Below are 18,571 nucleotides of genomic sequence, written 5' to 3' on the forward strand. Positions count from 1 at the left end.
GGTTTCTTTTGGGATCACCTAGTTGCTACTGTTAAAAATCATCTGTGTATTTTTTAATAACTACACTTGTCCTTGTCCAGGCTTTAATCAGTGTCTGTTGACTTGGTGATGCCCTCACTTTAAGGCAGAAGTACCTCTCAGTGCCATGTTTACAACTGCTGAAAACATGTCACAGTTCCCTGGACTGACCCGGTGAGGAGAGCAAAGGAGTCTCAAGCTACAACACGCACCAGACGGTTTCAGTTGCTGGGATTTTGCTGTTAATAGAAACTTTTTGCTGGTAGAGTGGGATGGGGAGGAGTTGTTCTGTTTGGTCGTGGTCTTGAAGTCCAGTGGTTCAGGACCTTTTCTCTGTGCTTGCTATCATTTCTATTCCTGAAACTTGGGGCCTCCTTACAGTCAGCTCAGAAGTCACCCCCTGCCTAGGAGCAGTATTTTAAAAACCTGCCTAAGCTTGTCTGATGTCTCCCGACTTAGACTGGCATTTGGGTTGGGGGCGGATGCAGTTGCTACTGCTGGCCAGGGAGAGTGAGAGGCCAGGGACAGATGCTGCTCATAGTCCTGTGGCTGGAAGATAGCACCCATAGCCAAGTAGCATCACCAGAGTCCCTGCACCTACCTGCAGTCTGGGAGCAGGGCTACAGAAGCAGTGTGAGTTCCTTTAATTCATTGTCCTCCCTAGGGGAGGCTTCCCTTGGGAGCTGGAATTTGGAACTAGGGTTGGCTGCAGGAACAGGAAACCCTTTCAAATGATACTTACAAGTAACCCAGTGGAGAAGGTCCAGGCAGCACGGTAAGTTCTACAAACTCAGTGTCATCAAGGCTCCTATTTTCTGTGAAGCTGCTGAGGACTGTTAGTCGTGCCACTGAGCAGCCAGACTGCAGTAGATCTTGATGTGCAAGTGAAGGTCAATATCCCTCACCTCACTACACCAGTGGAAAAGGCCTCTCTGTTCCATGATTGGTCTGGCTCAACGTGGGCATGGTACTTTCAGGATAAGTGTCTCCTATATCCATCAAGACTAGAGACTAAAGACCTGTTTCCACCCAGCTGAGAGCAGTTAAAGATGGCACCCACAGCCTCTCAGCCTGTGCTGAGGTAGCCCAGCTACAGTGGGCACAGCCACTATGTTTAGGTTTCTGGTCTGGCTTTTCCATGACTTTTAGATTCAGACACTAAATATGTATGCAATCATGTGGGCCAGGGCCTGCAGCCTTCAAGGAGGCCACTTAGATGGCTGATGTTCAGGTTCAGTTGTGTGCCAGCTCTTTCCCATTGACCCCAGTGCCCAGCACAGGCTGGGTTGCTGCACATTTGTTAGATTGGTGGGTGGATGGAGTGTTCTATCAAGAGCCTGGGTCTCTATTAACACCATACCCTAGATTATACTTCTCCTATCCTTGTATGTCTGATGCACTGCCCCCATCAGAGTTGGTCTTTTTATCAAACTCTTCATCTCCCAAACTCCCTATCTGTCCTCTCTGGTGCCCACTCTTTCCACTGATTCATTCATACTTTGTTGAATGCTTGTAACAGGGCCTACCCTGACTGGAATGGCTTTCTTGTCCTGGGTGTTTTCCTGTCTAGTGTTAGCAGAATGGTTTAGTTTCCATGGAGCCCAACAAAAGGGGAGGCCCACAAATCAGCTGCTCTCAGCAGGCTTTCCCACGATCATCTTTGCATACTGAAGGAGACAGACTCTGTACCTTAGGTAGGCATGAGAGTTTAGGCCAAGCAAGAGGTTCTGTTTTGGGGTTTATTTTAAAATATATATTCTTTTATTTTTATATGAGTACACTGTCACTGTCTTCAGACACACCAGAAGAGAGCATCAGATCCCATTACAAGCCACCATGTGGTTGCTGGGAATTGAACTCAGGAACTCTGGAAGAGCAGGCAGTGCTCTTAACTGCTGAGCCATCTCTCCTGCCCCCAAAGCAGGAGTTTTTATATATAAAAATAAAAAATATATAATATAATATATAATATATAAAAAATAAAGAATATAAAAGTTAGAGAAACACCTTCTGTTTTTTAGGCATGTACTGGGTCCTGGGGACACAACAGTGAATGTACAAAGTGCAGCACTCACAGTGTTGTCCTCTTTAACATCATGATAGGTCTTCTCAGAGTGGTTAGAAACTTCTAGAATAGTACCTGTAGAGCCTTCTGCATGCATGGAGAGGACCTAGTTAGTAGAGTTGTTGCAGGCATGTTCCTCCCAGGCATTCACAATTAGTGTAGTTGCTGTTTGAGTTACTCTGTACCCACAGGGTTGTCTGTGTAGACACAGCATGGTATAATCGTCCTACACTTATGACAAAAGTATGTTTCTGGAGCTTAGTTGGTGATGAGTATGTTGGGAATGGGTGTGTTGAGGGCCTGAGTTCCACCCTGAGAATCCATCTGAAAATGCTGGTGTGTTATGTGTATCATGATCCCAGTGCTAAGGAGGTGGAAACAGGTCCCCAGGGCTTGCTGGGCAACTTGCCTCACCTACCTGATGAGTTCTGCACCTATGAGAGACTGTGTGGAAGGGGGAGATGGAACATCAGCTGACTATTGGTTATCTTCTGTTTTCTATATGCACATGTACACATACGTGTGTACATGAGCATGTAAACACACAGACACACTTTCCTCTCCAGTCAAGAATTAAGAACCAGGGCTGCCCTGGCTTCAGGCCAGGATTCAAGTAACTGCCTGTCTTTTTCCTTGCTATATTGGCAAAATGGAGCTGGACACTGATGCTTCTGGAACAGGTACCATCATGCTGCAGCTTCTCACCTGCTGGTGCCATTGCTGCACAGCCCAATTGCCCATTGCTGTCTGTCTCTCAGCAGCCTGCAGGGGACAGTGTGTAGGGACTGTCTGTCTCTCGGCAGCCTGCAGGGGGCAGTGTGTAGGGACTGTCTGTCTCTCGGCAGCCTGCAGGAGGCAGTGTGTAGGGACTGTCTGTCTCTCGGCAGCCTGCAGGAGGCAGTGTGTAGGGACTGTCTGTCTCTCGGCAGCCTACAGGGGACAGTGTGTAGGGACTGTCTGTCTCTCGGCAGCCTGCAGGAGGCAGTGTGTAGGGACTGTCTGTCTCTCGGCAGCCTGCAGGAGGCAGTGTGTAGGGACTGTCTTCCGGCAGCCTGCAGCTGCTCAGATGTCAGCTCCTAGGGGTTGTATTTATGTGATGAATGCTTCCCGGAGGCATGTGGCACAGGGGTAATGATTATTTTATTTCTGGTTTTGAAGAAGTAGACACATGGTGGTGAATAGATGCCTTCTGGCTTGGGAGAGCTTCCCTGTTGTCTGCCTTTGGAATGGTTCCAGCTTCAGGAGGCCTTCACATCGTGTTAGTCTCTGAGCCACCACACTAGACCAGGAGGGCTGGGAGCTTTTAGGTTTTGTTGTTTGGAGCTGGGCTTCAAAAGTCTTGGTTTCTTAATGAGGCAGAAGAGGTGGAGCTGTTGCTCTAAGCTTTGCATCTCTGCCTCAGCCTCTCCTAGATATAGAAAAGCGTTTCAGGCCTAACCTTGAGAGGTTATCTCCTTGTGCTGGCAGCCTCCTCCCAAGAGACTGTGAGTCCCAAGCTCTGTGCCAGGCTTCCCAGCCGTGGTGACTGTCAGACTGCTCTACTGTCTAGAGCTAGGAGGGGCAGCCTGACTTGGCAGCCGTGTGGAAACGGTTTTCTAGGGGCAGAGAGACAAGGCTGTGGAAAATGTGTCCAATGCTGATTGATGTCCTCAAGGACGGTGTGACGCTTATAGTCCAGGAGTGGTGAAGGAATCTCAGCTCTAGCATCTGAGTGCTGCTGGCTCAGTGACAGGGGACAGGTGCAGAGCAGGGAGCCCAGGAAAGGTGTGGAGAGAAACAGGTGTTAAACACCTCAGTTAGAAGAAGAAGTCAAAGGAAAAACAGGCATGTGGCTTAGCAAAAGGAAGTCATCTGGTGGAAAGTTTCAGTGACTGAGTTGTGTCACCAAATTCACCTCTTCTGTAGTCACCTTTGCACTAATGTATTTATGAAGAAAGGACAGGGGAAATGTGAATAAGGCCAGTGCTGGTCACTAAGCCTTTCATATGTACAGCCCTCCGTGCTGTCAGACTCTATTTCCCTATCGATAATCCCGAGTTACTACTATTTACTATGTTCCATCTGGGCTGCTCTTAGCTCCAATTGGGCAGCCCTCGGGGCCACACTCTCTTGACCTTAGCCCATGGCAGCTTCTTTTTCTTCCTCCTCCTCTTCTGCATGTTCGTCCTCCCCGTGGTCCTAAGCCCAGGAAACCTAAACCCCACCTATGTCTCTTCTGCCTAGCTGTTGGCTATTGTCATCTTTATTTACTAATCACAATTAACTGGGGGGCAGGGTCACAGGGTCTACGTGCAGACTCCAGGTCTTTGGGGTCTGCACTTAACGTTACTATCCACAGTAAAAGACAAAACCCTCAACAGAGCTCCAAAATAAAGAAGAGGGACTATGATGATAATGATGGTGGCGGTGGTGGTGGTGGTGGTGGTGATGATGGTGGTGGTGGTGATGGTGACAATGGCAGTAGCTGCAGTTGTAGTGGTTTCTAAATGCTTCCCAGTGTCAAAAAAATCACTTCTGTTCTTTACTTGAACTCTGGGAACACTGACAAGAAAGTCCTTTGTTTGTTGTTATTTCTTATGTGTGCATGGTGTGTGTATGTCTCTGTGTGTCTGTCTGTCTGTGTGTACACGTGCATGCTGGAGCACCCCTGTAGAGGCCAGAGGATGACTGTATAGAATATGTCTTTTACTACATTGGAGCCTAGTGATCTAACTCAGGTTGTTAGCCTTGAGGAATGAACACTTTTATGCACTTGGGTCATCTCTCCAGCTCTGATCAGAAAACTCTAATCACAGCTTCAAGAGTAGAAGGCAACATGTCAGACTCTGTTAAAGAAAATAAAATCATGAAAAGTTTGGGACACTTCATTGTTGAGAGGAAATTCTGTGTCCAACCTAGCTATTCCTCTGCGTCTAGCAGAGCCTGGGGCACCAACAATCCCATTTAGTTTTCTGATTCCTTTGGAATCTTGGCCTTCATTCTTCCCTTGTCTCTTCTCCTAAACACTCCCAGGTTTGAGAAGTTGTCCCCACCACCTCCTCCCACTTGCCTTATCTTCTTTATAGTGCTTGTCCTTTCTGACACATTTAATTTGCTTATGTGATTGGATACTGTTCATTGACTCTGGATGGTCTCTAAGCACTGCTTTTTCCCCGCTAGGGCCTTGATCAGTTCAGATCACTAAATATTTATTAAATGAATAGATAAGCACACATGCACAGGTGAAACTTGGGTTACATATGTCCAAATTACAGGTTGGATGCATGATGGGAAAGATTCTATTTTGAAAGGATAACAGTGTATTTCTCAGCAGCCAGGAGCCAAGGTGTATCTGATCTGATCCCATATTGCAATAGAACCTCCCTTTCCTTTTTCCTTCAGACATGCAGAGCTGTACTTCTAGTACTGGGCTGGGAGACCTGCTAGGGTCAGTTTGCCTACTCTGTTTTGAACAAGACTTTGGTTTTTGTTTAGCTGTTTCTCTTACTCTCTTCAAGTGTAAATTTATATAAAATATATTTTATATATTTTATTGAAAATGATAATTTAATTGAGCAGAAAGGTTTTATCTCTTGAACATTGTTATATAACAGAGATGACAATGTTCTGACGTGGGACACAGGGACTCCCAGGCATCAAGAGTCTTACTAAGCAGCCTTCTATGATGGGCCCAGAGACTGGGTGTCTGCACATTATGGCCAATGGCATCTAAACATCTTAATTGGCATTGTGATTGCTTAAGAACTTCGAGGCTGAATTAGAGCTGAAAGTCCATATAGATCACAGAAAGAAGGAGCTGGGAATGGTTTAACTTACTTATGAAACAGACTTTGTGCTTGGGAGGAGGTCCCGCCTTGGGGCCATGTTTCAATGTCTTCTCTTTTTCTGTTTGAAACTCTGCAGCAAGGAGAAACATATACTAAGTTCTTGTCATTTAGTGGAGGAAAAACTACCAAACCATGTTATAAGGCAGGATAGCACTTGTAACAAGCATGTGCACAGAAAAATGGAGGTGTAAGTTGTCCGTTCATCCAGTGGAGCACCGGGTAGCGCCAGACTGAAGATCTGTGTTTAGGGGCAGTAATATGGATGAGTCTCCTAAACAGTGCTGGAAGTCAGAGATACGACCAAAGAAGACCAGACCCCACCCAGGTGCTCTTACCCACTTGAACCCTGCTGCTCACACTGTGGGGTCACAGAGCTGAGTCTGGGAACCATGAGAAACTTGGCAATAGGAAAGTACTTGTGAATAGCACAGTGACCAAAAATTAATTCCGGGTCCAGCATGTAATGAGTCCAGCGTGTTTCTGGCAGCATTGCCTGTTGCATACACAGCTTCACGTGCCTCAGCTTTGAACACACAGTGTGCATATGTGTGTCACCATATCACACAGCACTGCTTGATGCTGGAATGCTCCGCTGAGACTCGAGCCTGTTGTATGCTATGAAGAATGGTGCTTTCAAGGGACATGGAAGGAGTTTGGCACTCAGATACATAAAGGCTTCATCCAGAAAGACTTAATAACTCCCTCACAAGGCCTCAGTATAAATTATATTTTTGAATTGTATTGTATTAGAATGTTGAATTTCAAAGATTGCTGTTTGGGTTGTTGATGTGAGTTTCATGAAGAACCCTCATGAATTTTGGGTCGAAATTAGGATTTTCTAATAATTTCTGAAATGACTCTTGTCCTGCTTCTGCCATTCTGTATGGTATATTTATGCCTGGTCTTGTCAGTGTTGATAGTCATAATAGGTAAATATTGGACAACTCTGAAGACTGTTGAAGATGTTCTAGGTCCCACTCTATTGAACATTCAGACAGGATTCCATGCTTTATGTAAATGCAGACAGCAATCCATCTCATTAGCAGTGCAAGTTTGATTTTATCTTTCACAAATGGGAAGACTTTATGTATACTAAAGAATAAATGTTTTAAAATTATTTCTTGCAAATGTTTAACCTGTAAGCCTATGTTATGTTCCTGTATGTTTTGGGTCACGTAGAAAATTCTCCAACAGGTAAATTCTGCAGATAGAGAGCTTGGGAAGCCCGCCTTTATCCACTTCAGGAGGCACTGCTGTGTTCTCTCTGCTGGTAGTGTGGGGCTGATGAGGCTCAAGGAAGGCATCAAGACCACAGGACCAACCCTTGGCACTGGCTAGAGACCATTACAATGTTTTAGTTGTTTCTCACTTTAACATTCCAGTAATCAGTTGCTGTGCACCAGCTTCTGATGTTATGACAAGTAACTGTCAGATCCTCCAAGCTCACTATGCTGTTTATACATGTCTATTTCCACCTCGGGCTCTACCCCCAAGGATCACCCTATGTGTGTCACAAGGTCTCCCTGCCAGCATTGTAGAGCTAAGGGGAGGTCCTCAGCTAGTGTGTCCCGTTATCATGGTGAAGGGAAAAAAGAAGTTGGCAAGCCATGCTTAGGCATTGGAGGCCTCTGCTCGGAAGTGACAAGGTAGCATCCCTCCACAGATCTCATTAGATTAGTGATAAGAAACCAGCACACCTGATCTTCCCATGGGTAGGACTCTCCAGGAGGGGATCTGAGCCACCAAAGGAATCTAATATAATATAATCTACCTCAGCAAGCAATGCTCACTGTAGAAATATCACAGAAGATGGGAAGATATTATATAGCCATTAAATAGAGTTGTAGATCTCACAGATTAGCTTGCAAAGTTATTTATTACACATGCCAAAATGGGAAAAAACAAAAATGCAATTGGAGAATTTATAGTCTATTCCAAGTTTTTCAAAAGTAAAAAAAAATGCATATAGTAGTATAGGAAATGAAATGGAAAAATGGAGCTGTGTGCATAGCTCAGATGTAAAAGAATCCATTTGGCTTCTCAGGGTGACCAACTGTCAGCACATGGGACTTCAGACTGCCTGAGTCACACAGAATGAGTTCTCATTTTAATAACAGCCTGGATTTGAATGTTAAAACCGCCTCCTTTTAAATGTTAGAAGCTAAACAGGCTTTTAAAAAAGCAGTATGATATTTAAGTTTACAACAGATAGGAACCAAAATATTTCACTAATCAGAGGAAATATTTTGATTCCTATCTGTTCTATTTTTTGTTTAAAAAAAAAGTAACTAGTTTGAGGATACTCAACTTTATTTTCTTACTTTATCCTCAAACTAGTTACCTTTTTTTAATCAAAAAGAATAATAAAGGAAGCAAGATACTAAGCAGCTCAGAATGGTAGCTGTATTCCCAGCACTAAGGCTGACACTGACACAGGAGGATTGCCATGAGTTCTAGGCTAATCTGAACTACATAGTAAGTTTCAGAACCACATGGCCTAAAAAGTGAGACTTTGTCCCTAAATCAATTAACTAATTCAATCAATTTAATTAATCATTTAATGAAAGGTGAGAATACCTTTACTGCAAGATTCACTATGTGAATCTCTGCTCAGTTGATCATGGTGTTTAATTAAGCAGGAAATGTGATCTTGGCAAAGCTTTGGTCATACTTGTTGTGCTCCATAATGAAGGGAAATACAAGTACCAATCTATGCTCACAGTCATGAAAAGCAGAACCAACCACAATGAAGAAAAGGGAAGAGGTCCTAAGGGCTTGCTGATGCAGCATCAAGTGACTCTGCTGACACATGGACACGTGTCCTCCTGAAAGCGGCTTAATGGCCTGGAAGGAGCCCATTGATTCTCATAGCAGTGGCTCAGGAAAATCAGGCCTATGATATTGTGTCGCTCCAGTCCAGTAGTTAGCCACAGTGTAGCCCCTGCAGCTGCTCCCTACCAGGTGAAGTACAGGCATGCACGTGGGAGGGGCTGTGAATGGCAGTGGAGGAGGGAATTGAGTTTAATATGCACTGTTGAATATTCAGGTTTCTTTCCCTTTCTCACACAAGTCTAACCCCCTCCCTTCCTCAGCACCATCTTGCAAATGCAGCCTTGCCTCTACACCAAACACATAATCAAAACAAGGTTTTAAGCTGCAAATAAGTTTAATAGAAAAGGAAATTAGTCACTTCAAAAAAAAAATCAACAGAGACCATTTGGACATTTGAAAGTCTTGGATTAGCCTTAATCAGCCCCCAGCAGTGCCTGTTCCCAGCGTGGAAGTCAGGTAGGGTGCAGCCCTTGCTGGCAGCAGACAATTTCTCAAAAAGAAGAAAAGACAGACAAAAGTTAAAACTGTCAAAATTAGTGTGTGGTTGTCATACAGAAATTGGGAAGTTAGAGGACCAGAAAGAACTCAGTTCCCTACAAAGACAGCACTGCAGTGAGAGCCTGCAGGCCTTTTCTACATTCTCCTCCTGAGATGGTCTCCCTCACCTGTGAAAATGTGCACCCTTCTTAACATAGAAATTGGCTCACCATGCTGCACCTCATGTCCAGGTCACCACTGCCAGTGTGTGTAGCACAGCTGGGTGATGGGGGCACAATTCCTTCCTTGTGCATTTTATTCTGCATTCTTACTGTCATGAACATTTCTGGGAGCCATAACGACTTTCATGCCCAGTCTGGTTTTTTCCCTCCTTTCTTCCCTATAGATAAATTTGTGGCTTGGGGACCGGGCTGCTGTGTGATATTTTAGAAAGTCAGAGTTCTGGAGAAGAGAGACACCCCCCCCAACCCTGTCACAGTGGGCAATTTATTTATTGATGCTTAAAATGACTGCACACGTTTATCCCCATGTGTGCAGTATGTACCCTGGTGTGCATGTGGAGGCCAGAGGAGTTCCAGTCAGTTCCCTCCTTCCACTGTGTGGACCCTCAGTCTTGGCAGCAAACACATTTACATATTAAATGTGCCTGTTTTCTTCATGCACATAATTGGAACAGTGCCACTGATTTTGCAGGGTCATTATAACTGTGAGTCTGATGTAGGGGCACTCGCTTATCCCAGTACTTCAGTAGACTGAGGCAGGAAGTCTCTAAGTTCAAGGCCGGTGGGGCTGCACAGCAGTTTCAGGCTGGCCAGCTACATGGTGAGATCTGTCTCAAGAAACCAGAGTAATGATTATGATAGCAGTGACCCTGCGGCTCTGGGCTCCGGAAGGCACATCTGCGGCTCTGGAAGGCACATCTGTGGCTCTGGAAGGCACATCTGCGGCTCTGGAAGGCACATCTGCGGCTCTGGAAGGCACATCTGCGGCTCTGGAAGGCACATCTGTGGCTCTGGAAGGCACATCTGTGGCTCTGGGCTCTGGAAGGCACATCTGTGGCTCTGGGCTCTGGAAGGCACATCTGTGGCTCTGGAAGGCACATCTGTGGCTCTGGGCTCTGGAAGGCACATCTGTGGCTCTGGAAGGCACATCTGCGGCTCTGGAAGGCACATCTGCGGCTCTGGAAGGCACATCTGCGGCTCTGGAAGGCACATCTGTGGCTCTGGAAGGCACATCTGTGGCTCTGGGCTCTGGAAGGCACATCTGTGGCTCTGGGCTCTGGAAGGCACATCTGTGGCTCTGGAAGGCACATCTGTGGCTCTGGGCTCTGGAAGGCACATCTGCGGCTCTGGAAGGCACATCTGCGGCTCTGGAAGGCACATCTGCAGCTCTGGAAGGCACATCTGCGGCTCTGGAAGGCACATCTGCGGCTCTGGAAGGCACATCTGCGGCTCTGGAAGGCACATCTGCGGCTCTGGAAGGCACATCTGCGGCTCTGGAAGGCACATCTGCGGCTCTGGAAGGCACATCTGTGGCTCTGGAAGGCACATCAGCTGGTAGGTACTGTGCTGTCAGGAATCTAGGGACTGAGTAGCCGTGGGCCTGGAATCAGACAGACCTGATTTGGAATCAATCACTTCTGAGTTCGCATCTCAAATTTGTCCCACGATAGTAATTTGCTCTGTGATAAGTTAACATTTCTGAGCTATAGTTTGTTTATGTAGAATGGGGATCAGCCACAACATTTATGGAGGTTTGAAAAATGAGCAAAATGATGTGATCTGGAATTCACTTACCTATACTGTTGTCTGTGTTCTGTACGCATTGCAGCTAGCCATACTGTTACTGATCACTTTGTATGCGTGTGCAAGCACATTTTTAAATGTGAATATGTATGCATCTTTCTCTCTTGCTCTCCACTTTGTATTTAGAGATGGGGTCTCATCTTGAATCCAGAGCTCATTTGTTTGGCTAGATTGTTTGGTTAGTGAGCCCTGAAGATCTTGCTCAGTGCTAGATGGACACACACCACCACATCCACTTTTCCATGGGTGCTGCCGAGCACATCCCAGGTCCTCATGCTTGCACAGTGGGCACTTTACTCTCCAGCCACACATTGGCCACACAGTTCCACAGAGGAGCTGTGCAGGAGCTAACGTGGAAGAATCGAGGGGTGCCTCACTCTTGGAGAGCAGTGGTAGTGATTTTAGGTCGTCCTGGGGGAGTGTTCCATGTACTGCCTGTAATGCTGAGTTGGGACCAGTCAGCAGAGAAGCACAGCAGAGGACACAGTATGGTCCTGTCCAGAGAAGAGGGCAGGGCTGGGACCAATGAATGGGGGAGTTGGAGGAATGACCAGAACCAAGCTATGGTGTCAAGACTGTGTGGCCAAGAGTAGCACCCAGCTCCCCAAGCCCTGGGACCTATGAGGGGGAAGGTGGCATGTTATTAGATTGTTGTTTCCTTGGAGACTGAAACTTTTATTGTTTAATGTTGAAGATATTGATCTACAAGGTGGGAATGGTGATTCCAGCTCTGTGGTATAATGAAAAAAATGTAACTTTCATGGAATCCATAAAAAGTAAAATAGACATTCTTTAAAAAAAAAAAAAAGCAAGCTTGATCTTTGATAAAATCTTCCAGAAAGTGGGTCTGTCCATGTTATATAAAGAGTAAGTTTTCTCTTCTGAACTAAGTCAAGTCAAGAAGTGGTCAACCCGTATCTCTTTCTTAGTGTTAGGAGCTGCTGCCCTCAGTATCTTGCTGTTGCCCAAACCCTTGAGCAACAAGGCCAGGCAGGACTCACAGCACAGGGATAGCTCATAGGCTACTTTCTGGAAGTTCTTTCATCCATTCATCCCATTTTCCAACCAACCACTGAGCCTGCTAACATGGATATGGAAGGCCTTTGAGCCTGGCTTATGCCAATGAAGCTAGCCAGGTAAGATGCCTGCTCCTCAGGAATGTGTATATGCCAGTGACCATCTAGCATAGCAAAGCTATTCATCACTGACTCTGGAAAGAAAGTGGCACAGGATGGGGGATGAGGGACGGAGCATTGTGGGAAAGGTTACTTTAGGTGAGATGGTCAGGGAAGGCCTCTTTTCACTGATAGGGAAGAACAAATCAGAACTAAGTGGGAGAGACTTCATTGTAGAAAGTCCTCTGCAATGGGGAGTGTCTGCAGGCAGTGTTACAGTAGTTTGCATCCATATCTTCTAAGCTTTTGTCTTCTGAGCATCTGAGGAGCTGATGATGTTTGGGGGTAGTTGCCATCTGTTGGGAGCCGCCCCCACATTCGCCGTTACAAGATGGCGCTGACATCCTGTGTTCTAAGTGGTAAACAAATAATCTGCGCATGTGCCAAGGGTATCTTATGACTACTTGTGCTCTGCCTTCCCCGTGACGTCAACTCGGCCGATGGGCTGCAGCCAATCAAGGAGTGACACGTCCGAGGCGAAGGAGAATGCTCCTTAAGAGGGACGGGGTTTTCGTTCTCTCTCTCTCTTGCTTCGCTCTCTGGCTTCTCTCTCTTGCTTCTCTCTCTTGCTTCTCTCTCTCTTGCTTCTTGCTCTCTTTTCCTGAAGATGTAAGAATAAAGCTTTGCCGCAGAAGATTCTGGTCTGTGGTGTTCTTCCTGGCCGGTCGTGAGAACGCGTCGAATAACAATTGGTGCCGAAACCCGGGACGAGAAAATCCGGGACGAGAAAAAACTCCGGACTGGCGCAGGAGGGATACTTCATTCCAGAACCAGAACTGCGAATCAAGGTTATAAGGTTCCCGTAACACAGACTGTTGAGAAGGATTCAACTGCCGAATTCAGAACTCATCAGCTGGGGAACGACGGTGATAAAGGTTCCCGTAAAGCAGACTGTTGAGAAGGATTCAACTGCCGAATTCAGAACTCATCAGCTGGGGAACGACGGTGATAAAGGTTCCCGTAAAGCAGACTGTTAAGAAGGATTCAACTGTATGAATTCAGAACTTTTCAGCTGGGGAACGAGGTAAGTCTGATCTTGAACTTTCTAAGGAAATTCAGGACAGTCTATCAGAAGTAAAGTGGAAAATGTTTGGCCTTGAATTTTTTCTAGTGTTAGGAGCCCTTTTGTTCCTTTTCACATGTTATATAGTGCTTAAGGCAGGGCTAAAAATTCTAGAGGAAATTCAGGACAGTCTATCAGAAGTAAAGCGGAGAGAGAGAGTAGGAACAAGGAGAAACGGTAAGTATACAGGCCTTTCCAAGGGTCTTGAACCCGAGGAAAAGTTAAGGTTAGGTAGGAATACCTGGAGAGAGATTAGAAGAAAAAGAGGAAAAAGGGAGAAGAAAAAAGATCGATTAGCGGAGGTCTCTAGGAGATACTCGTCACTAGATGAGCTCAGGAAGCCAGCTCTTAGTAGTTCTGAAGCAGATGAAGAATCCTCCTCTGAGGAAACAGACTGGGAGGAAGAAGCAGCCCATTACCAGCCAGCTAATCGGTCAAGAAAAAAGCCAAAAGCGGCTGGCGAAGGCCAGTTTGCTAATTGGCCTCAGGGCAATCGGCTACCAGGTGCACTCCCGCCCTATGCGGAGTCCCCGCCCTGCGTAGTGCGTCAGCCCGTAGTGCGTCAGCAATGCGCAGAGAGGCAGTGCGCAGAAAGGCAGTGCGCAGACTCATTCATTCCCCGAGAGGAACAAAGGAAAATACAACAGGCATTTCCAGTCTTTGAAGGAGCCGAGGGTGGGCGTGTCCACGCTCCGGTAGAATATGTGCAGATTAAATATGGAATCAATGCTAATTTTACCTTGGTGCAGTTAGACAGGCTTGCCAGCATGGCACTAACTCCTGCCGACTGGCAAATGATTGCAAAAGCCGCTCTCCCTAGTATGGCCAAATATGTGGAATGGCGAGCTCTGTGGCAGGAGGCGGCACAGGCGCAGGACCGAGCAAACGCTGCTGCTTTAACTCCAGAGCAGAGAGAGTGGACTTTTGATTTGTTAACGGGTCAGAGAGCTTATTCTGCTGAACCTGATAAGAGGTATCAATGGAAGGTCTTACCACAGGGAATGTCCAATAGTCCTACTATGTGCCAGCTTTATGTGCAAAAAGCTCTTTTGCCAATGAGGAAACAGTTCCCCTCTTTAATTTTGCTCCTTTACATGGATGACATCCTCCTGTGCCATAAAGACCTTACCATGCTACAAAAGGCATATCCTTTTCTACTTAAAACTTTAAGTCAGTGGGGTTTACAGATAGCCACAGAAAAGGTCCAAATTTCTGATACAGGACAATTCTTGGGCTCTGTGGTGTCCCCAGATAAGATTGTGCCCCAAAAGGTAGAGATAAGAAGAGATCACCTCCATACCTTAAATGATTTTCAAAAGCTGTTGGGAGATATTAATTGGCTTAGACCTTTTTTAAAGATTCCTTCCGCTGAGTTAAGGCCTTTGTTTAGTATTTTAGAAGGAGATCCTCATATCTCCTCCCCTAGGACTCTTACTCTAGCTGCTAACCAGGCCTTACAAAAGGTAGAAAAGGCCTTACAGAATGCACAATTACAACGTATTGAGGATTCGCAACCTTTCAGTTTGTGTGTCTTTAAGACAGCACAATTGCCAACCGCAGTTTTGTGGCAGAATGGGCCATTGTTGTGGATCCATCCAAACGTATCCCCAGCTAAAATAATAGATTGGTATCCTGATGCAATTGCACAGCTTGCCCTTAAAGGTCTAAAAGCAGCAATCACCCACTTTGGGCAAAGTCCATATCTTTTAATTGTACCTTATACCGCTGCACAGGTTCAAACCTTGGCAGCCACATCTAATGATTGGGCAGTTTTAGTTACCTCCTTTTCAGGAAAAATAGATAACCATTATCCAAAACATCCAATCTTACAGTTTGCCCAAAATCAATCTGTTGTGTTTCCACAAATAACAGTAAGAAACCCACTTAAAAATGGGATTGTGGTATATACTGATGGATCAAAAACTGGCATAGGTGCCTATGTGGCTAATGGTAAAGTGGTATCCAAACAATATAATGAAAATTCACCGCAAGTGGTAGAATGTTTAGTGGTCTTAGAAGTTTTAAAAACCTTTTTAGAACCCCTTAATATTGTGTCAGATTCCTGTTATGTGGTAAATGCAGTAAATCTTTTAGAAGTGGCTGGAGTGATTAAGCCTTCCAGTAGAGTTGCCAATATTTTTCAGCAGATACAATTAGTTTTGTTATCTAGAAGATCTCCTGTTTATATTACTCATGTTAGAGCCCATTCAGGCCTACCTGGCCCCATGGCTCTGGGAAATGATTTGGCAGATAAGGCCACTAAAGTGGTGGCTGCTGCCCTATCATCCCCGGTAGAGGCTGCAAGAAATTTTCATAACAATTTTCATGTGACGGCTGAAACATTACGCAGTCGTTTCTCCTTGACAAGAAAAGAAGCCCGTGACATTGTTACTCAATGTCAAAGCTGCTGTGAGTTCTTGCCAGTTCCTCATGTGGGAATTAATCCACGCGGTATTCGACCTCTACAGGTCTGGCAAATGGATGTTACACATGTTTCTTCCTTTGGAAAACTTCAATATCTCCATGTGTCCATTGACACATGTTCTGGCATCATGTTTGCCTCTCCGTTAACCGGAGAAAAAGCCTCACATGTGATTCAACATTGTCTTGAGGCATGGAGTGCTTGGGGGAAACCCAGACTCCTTAAGACTGATAATGGATACGTCTCAAAAATTCCAGCAGTTCTGCCGTCAGATGGACGTAACCCACCTGACTGGACTTCCGTACAACCCTCAAGGACAGGGTATTGTTGAGCGTGCGCATCGCACCCTCAAAGCCTATCTTATAAAACAGAAGAGGGGAACTTTTGAGGAGACTGTACCCCGAGCACCAAGAGTGTCGGTGTCTTTGGCACTCTTTACACTCAATTTTTTAAATATTGATAATAAATGGTATGGCCCGGATCCTATCTTGATAAGATCCAGGGGAGCTATCTGTGTTTTCCCACAGAATGAAGACAACCCATTTTGGGTACCAGAAAGACTCACCCGAAAAATCCAGACTGACCAAGGGAATACTAATGTCCCTCGTCTTGGTAATGTCCAGGGCGTCAATAATAAAGAGAAAGCAGCGTTGGGGGATAATGTCGACATTTCCACTCCCAATGACGGTGATGTATAATGCTCAAGTATTCTCCTGCTTTTTACCACTAACTGGGAACTGGGTTTGGCCTTAATTCAGACAGCCTTGGCTCTGTCTGGACAGGTCCAGATGACTGACACCATTAACACTTTGTCAGCCTCAGTGACTACAGTCATAGATGAACAGGCCTCAGCTAATGTCAAGATACAGAGAGGTCTCATGCTGGTTAATCAACTCATAGATCTTGTCCAGATACAACTAGATGTATTATGACAAATAACTCAGCAGGGATGTGAACAAAAGTTTCCGGGATTGTGTGTTATTTCCATTCAGTATGTTAAATTTACTAGGGCAGCTAATTTGTCAAAAAGTCTTTTTCAGTATATGTTACAGAATTGGATGGCTGAATTTGAACAGACCCTTCGAGGCTTGCCATCATTCAGGTCAACTCCACGCGCTTGGACCTGTCCCTGACCAAAGGATTACCCAATTGGATCTCCTCAGCATTTTCTTTCTTTAAAAAATGGGTGGGATTAATATTATTTGGAGATACACTTTGCTGTGGATTAGTGTTGCTTCTTTGATTGGTCTGTAAGCTTAAGGCCTAAACTAGGAGAGACAAGGTGGTTATTGCCCAGGCGCTTGCAGGACTAGAACATGGAGCTTCCCCTGATATATCTATGCTTAGGCAATAGGTCGCTGGCCACTCAGCTCTTATATCTCACGAGGCTAGTCTCATTGCACGAGATAGAGTGAGTGTGCTTCAGCAGCCCGAGAGAGTTGCAAGGCTAAGCACTGCAATGGAAAGGCTCTGCGGCATATATGAGCCTATTCTAGGGAGACATGTCATCTTTCATGAAGGTTCAGTGTCCTAGTTCCCTTCCCCCAGGCAAAACGACACGGGAGCAGGTCAGGGTTGCTCTGGGTAAAAGCCTGTAAGCCTAAGAGCTAATCCTGTACATGGCTCCTTTACCTACACACTGGGGATTTGACCTCTATCTCCACTCTCATTAATATGGGTGGCCTATTTGCTCTTATTAAAAGAAAAAGGGGGAGATGTTGGGAGCCGCCCCCACATTCGCCGTTACAAGATGGCGCTGACATCCTGTGTTCTAAGTGGTAAACAAATAATCTGCGCATGTGCCAAGGGTATCTTATGACTACTTGTGCTCTGCCTTCCCCGTGACGTCAACTCGGCCGATGGGCTGCAGCCAATCAAGGAGTGACACGTCCGAGGCGAAGGAGAATGCTCCTTAAGAGGGACGGGGTTTTCGTTCTCTCTCTCTCTTGCTTCGCTCTCTGGCTTCTCTCTCTTGCTTCTCTCTCTTGCTTCTCTCTCTCTTGCTTCTTGCTCTCTTTTCCTGAAGATGTAAGAATAAAGCTTTGCCGCAGAAGATTCTGGTCTGTGGTGTTCTTCCTGGCCGGTCGTGAGAACGCGTCGAATAACAGCCATCATCATAAACACCCTCAGCAAGTGGGAGCACGTGCTGGGCTTGTAACAGTACAGCCCTTAGCTCAGGCTCAGGTGAGGGCAATCGGGGAAGAAGGGTGGGCCCCTCTTTAGAGGAACCATCACTATGTGATAACCCCAGCAGTGTGGTACTTTCAGCTGTTAGTCTCTGATAGGCCAGCAGTCAGCCCGGCTGTTATTGTGAAGGCTATGTTTAAGACCAGCTTAGTCTAATTCCTCAGTTGACAATGACAGGATCCTGGCTAGTTCCTTAGGGGTCGCATGGAGTAGGGTTTAGGGTGGGCTGATAAGTGAAGGGAAGGCTGTCAGCTCACACAGCTCACAGAAGGGCAGGGGTATGGGGTCTAGCCTAGGATGTGGTTGGGAAGCAGGGATGCCTGTCACCATTCCTGTGCTTTTCTCCTCGTGTTTCTTATGGGTTCTGCATTTTCCCTGAGAAGGAAGGTGCTGGGCGAGCAGGAGTACTTCCCACAACTTTTGACTCTGTGCTTCTTGGCAAAGATCAGTGATGGGCTCCTTTTGTATTGATTGGATTATCCTGCAGTGAGACCCCCCTGTGCTTCACTATAGAAGAGAAAGTAGGTAGAGGTGAAATGGGTAAGATGGTCTGAAGTACAAGGGACACTGTGTGAGTCAGCCTTCCATCAGTACAACAAAGAACTAGAGACAGTCAATTCATGAAGGAATTATTTGGGCTCATGATTTTGGAGTTTCACTACATGGTCAGTTGGAATGA

The 18,571-nt window shown here is 45.9% G+C and overlaps 1 protein-coding gene across 10 annotated transcripts in view; it reads left to right on the plus strand.

Annotated features, from left to right (window-relative positions):
- The window catches only part of Snx29 (sorting nexin 29), a 436,235-nt gene that overhangs the window by 344,636 nt on the left and 73,028 nt on the right, over nucleotides 1-18,571 (plus strand). The window contains exon 19 of one of the 10 annotated variants that reach the window (XM_006522668.4): nucleotides 5,987-10,827. The exons of the other annotated variants lie outside the window; for them this stretch is intronic. Coding sequence (XP_006522731.1) covers nucleotides 5,987-6,061 — 75 coding nt within the window. The 3' untranslated portion in view covers nucleotides 6,062-10,827. Of the gene's footprint in view, nucleotides 1-5,986; nucleotides 10,828-18,571 lie in introns of those variants that run through there. 10 annotated transcript variants of the gene reach the window in all.

Source organism: Mus musculus, chromosome 16 (genome assembly GCF_000001635.26).
Source record: "Mus musculus strain C57BL/6J chromosome 16, GRCm38.p6 C57BL/6J".
In the NCBI taxonomy this organism is placed as follows: domain Eukaryota; kingdom Metazoa; phylum Chordata; class Mammalia; order Rodentia; family Muridae; genus Mus; species Mus musculus.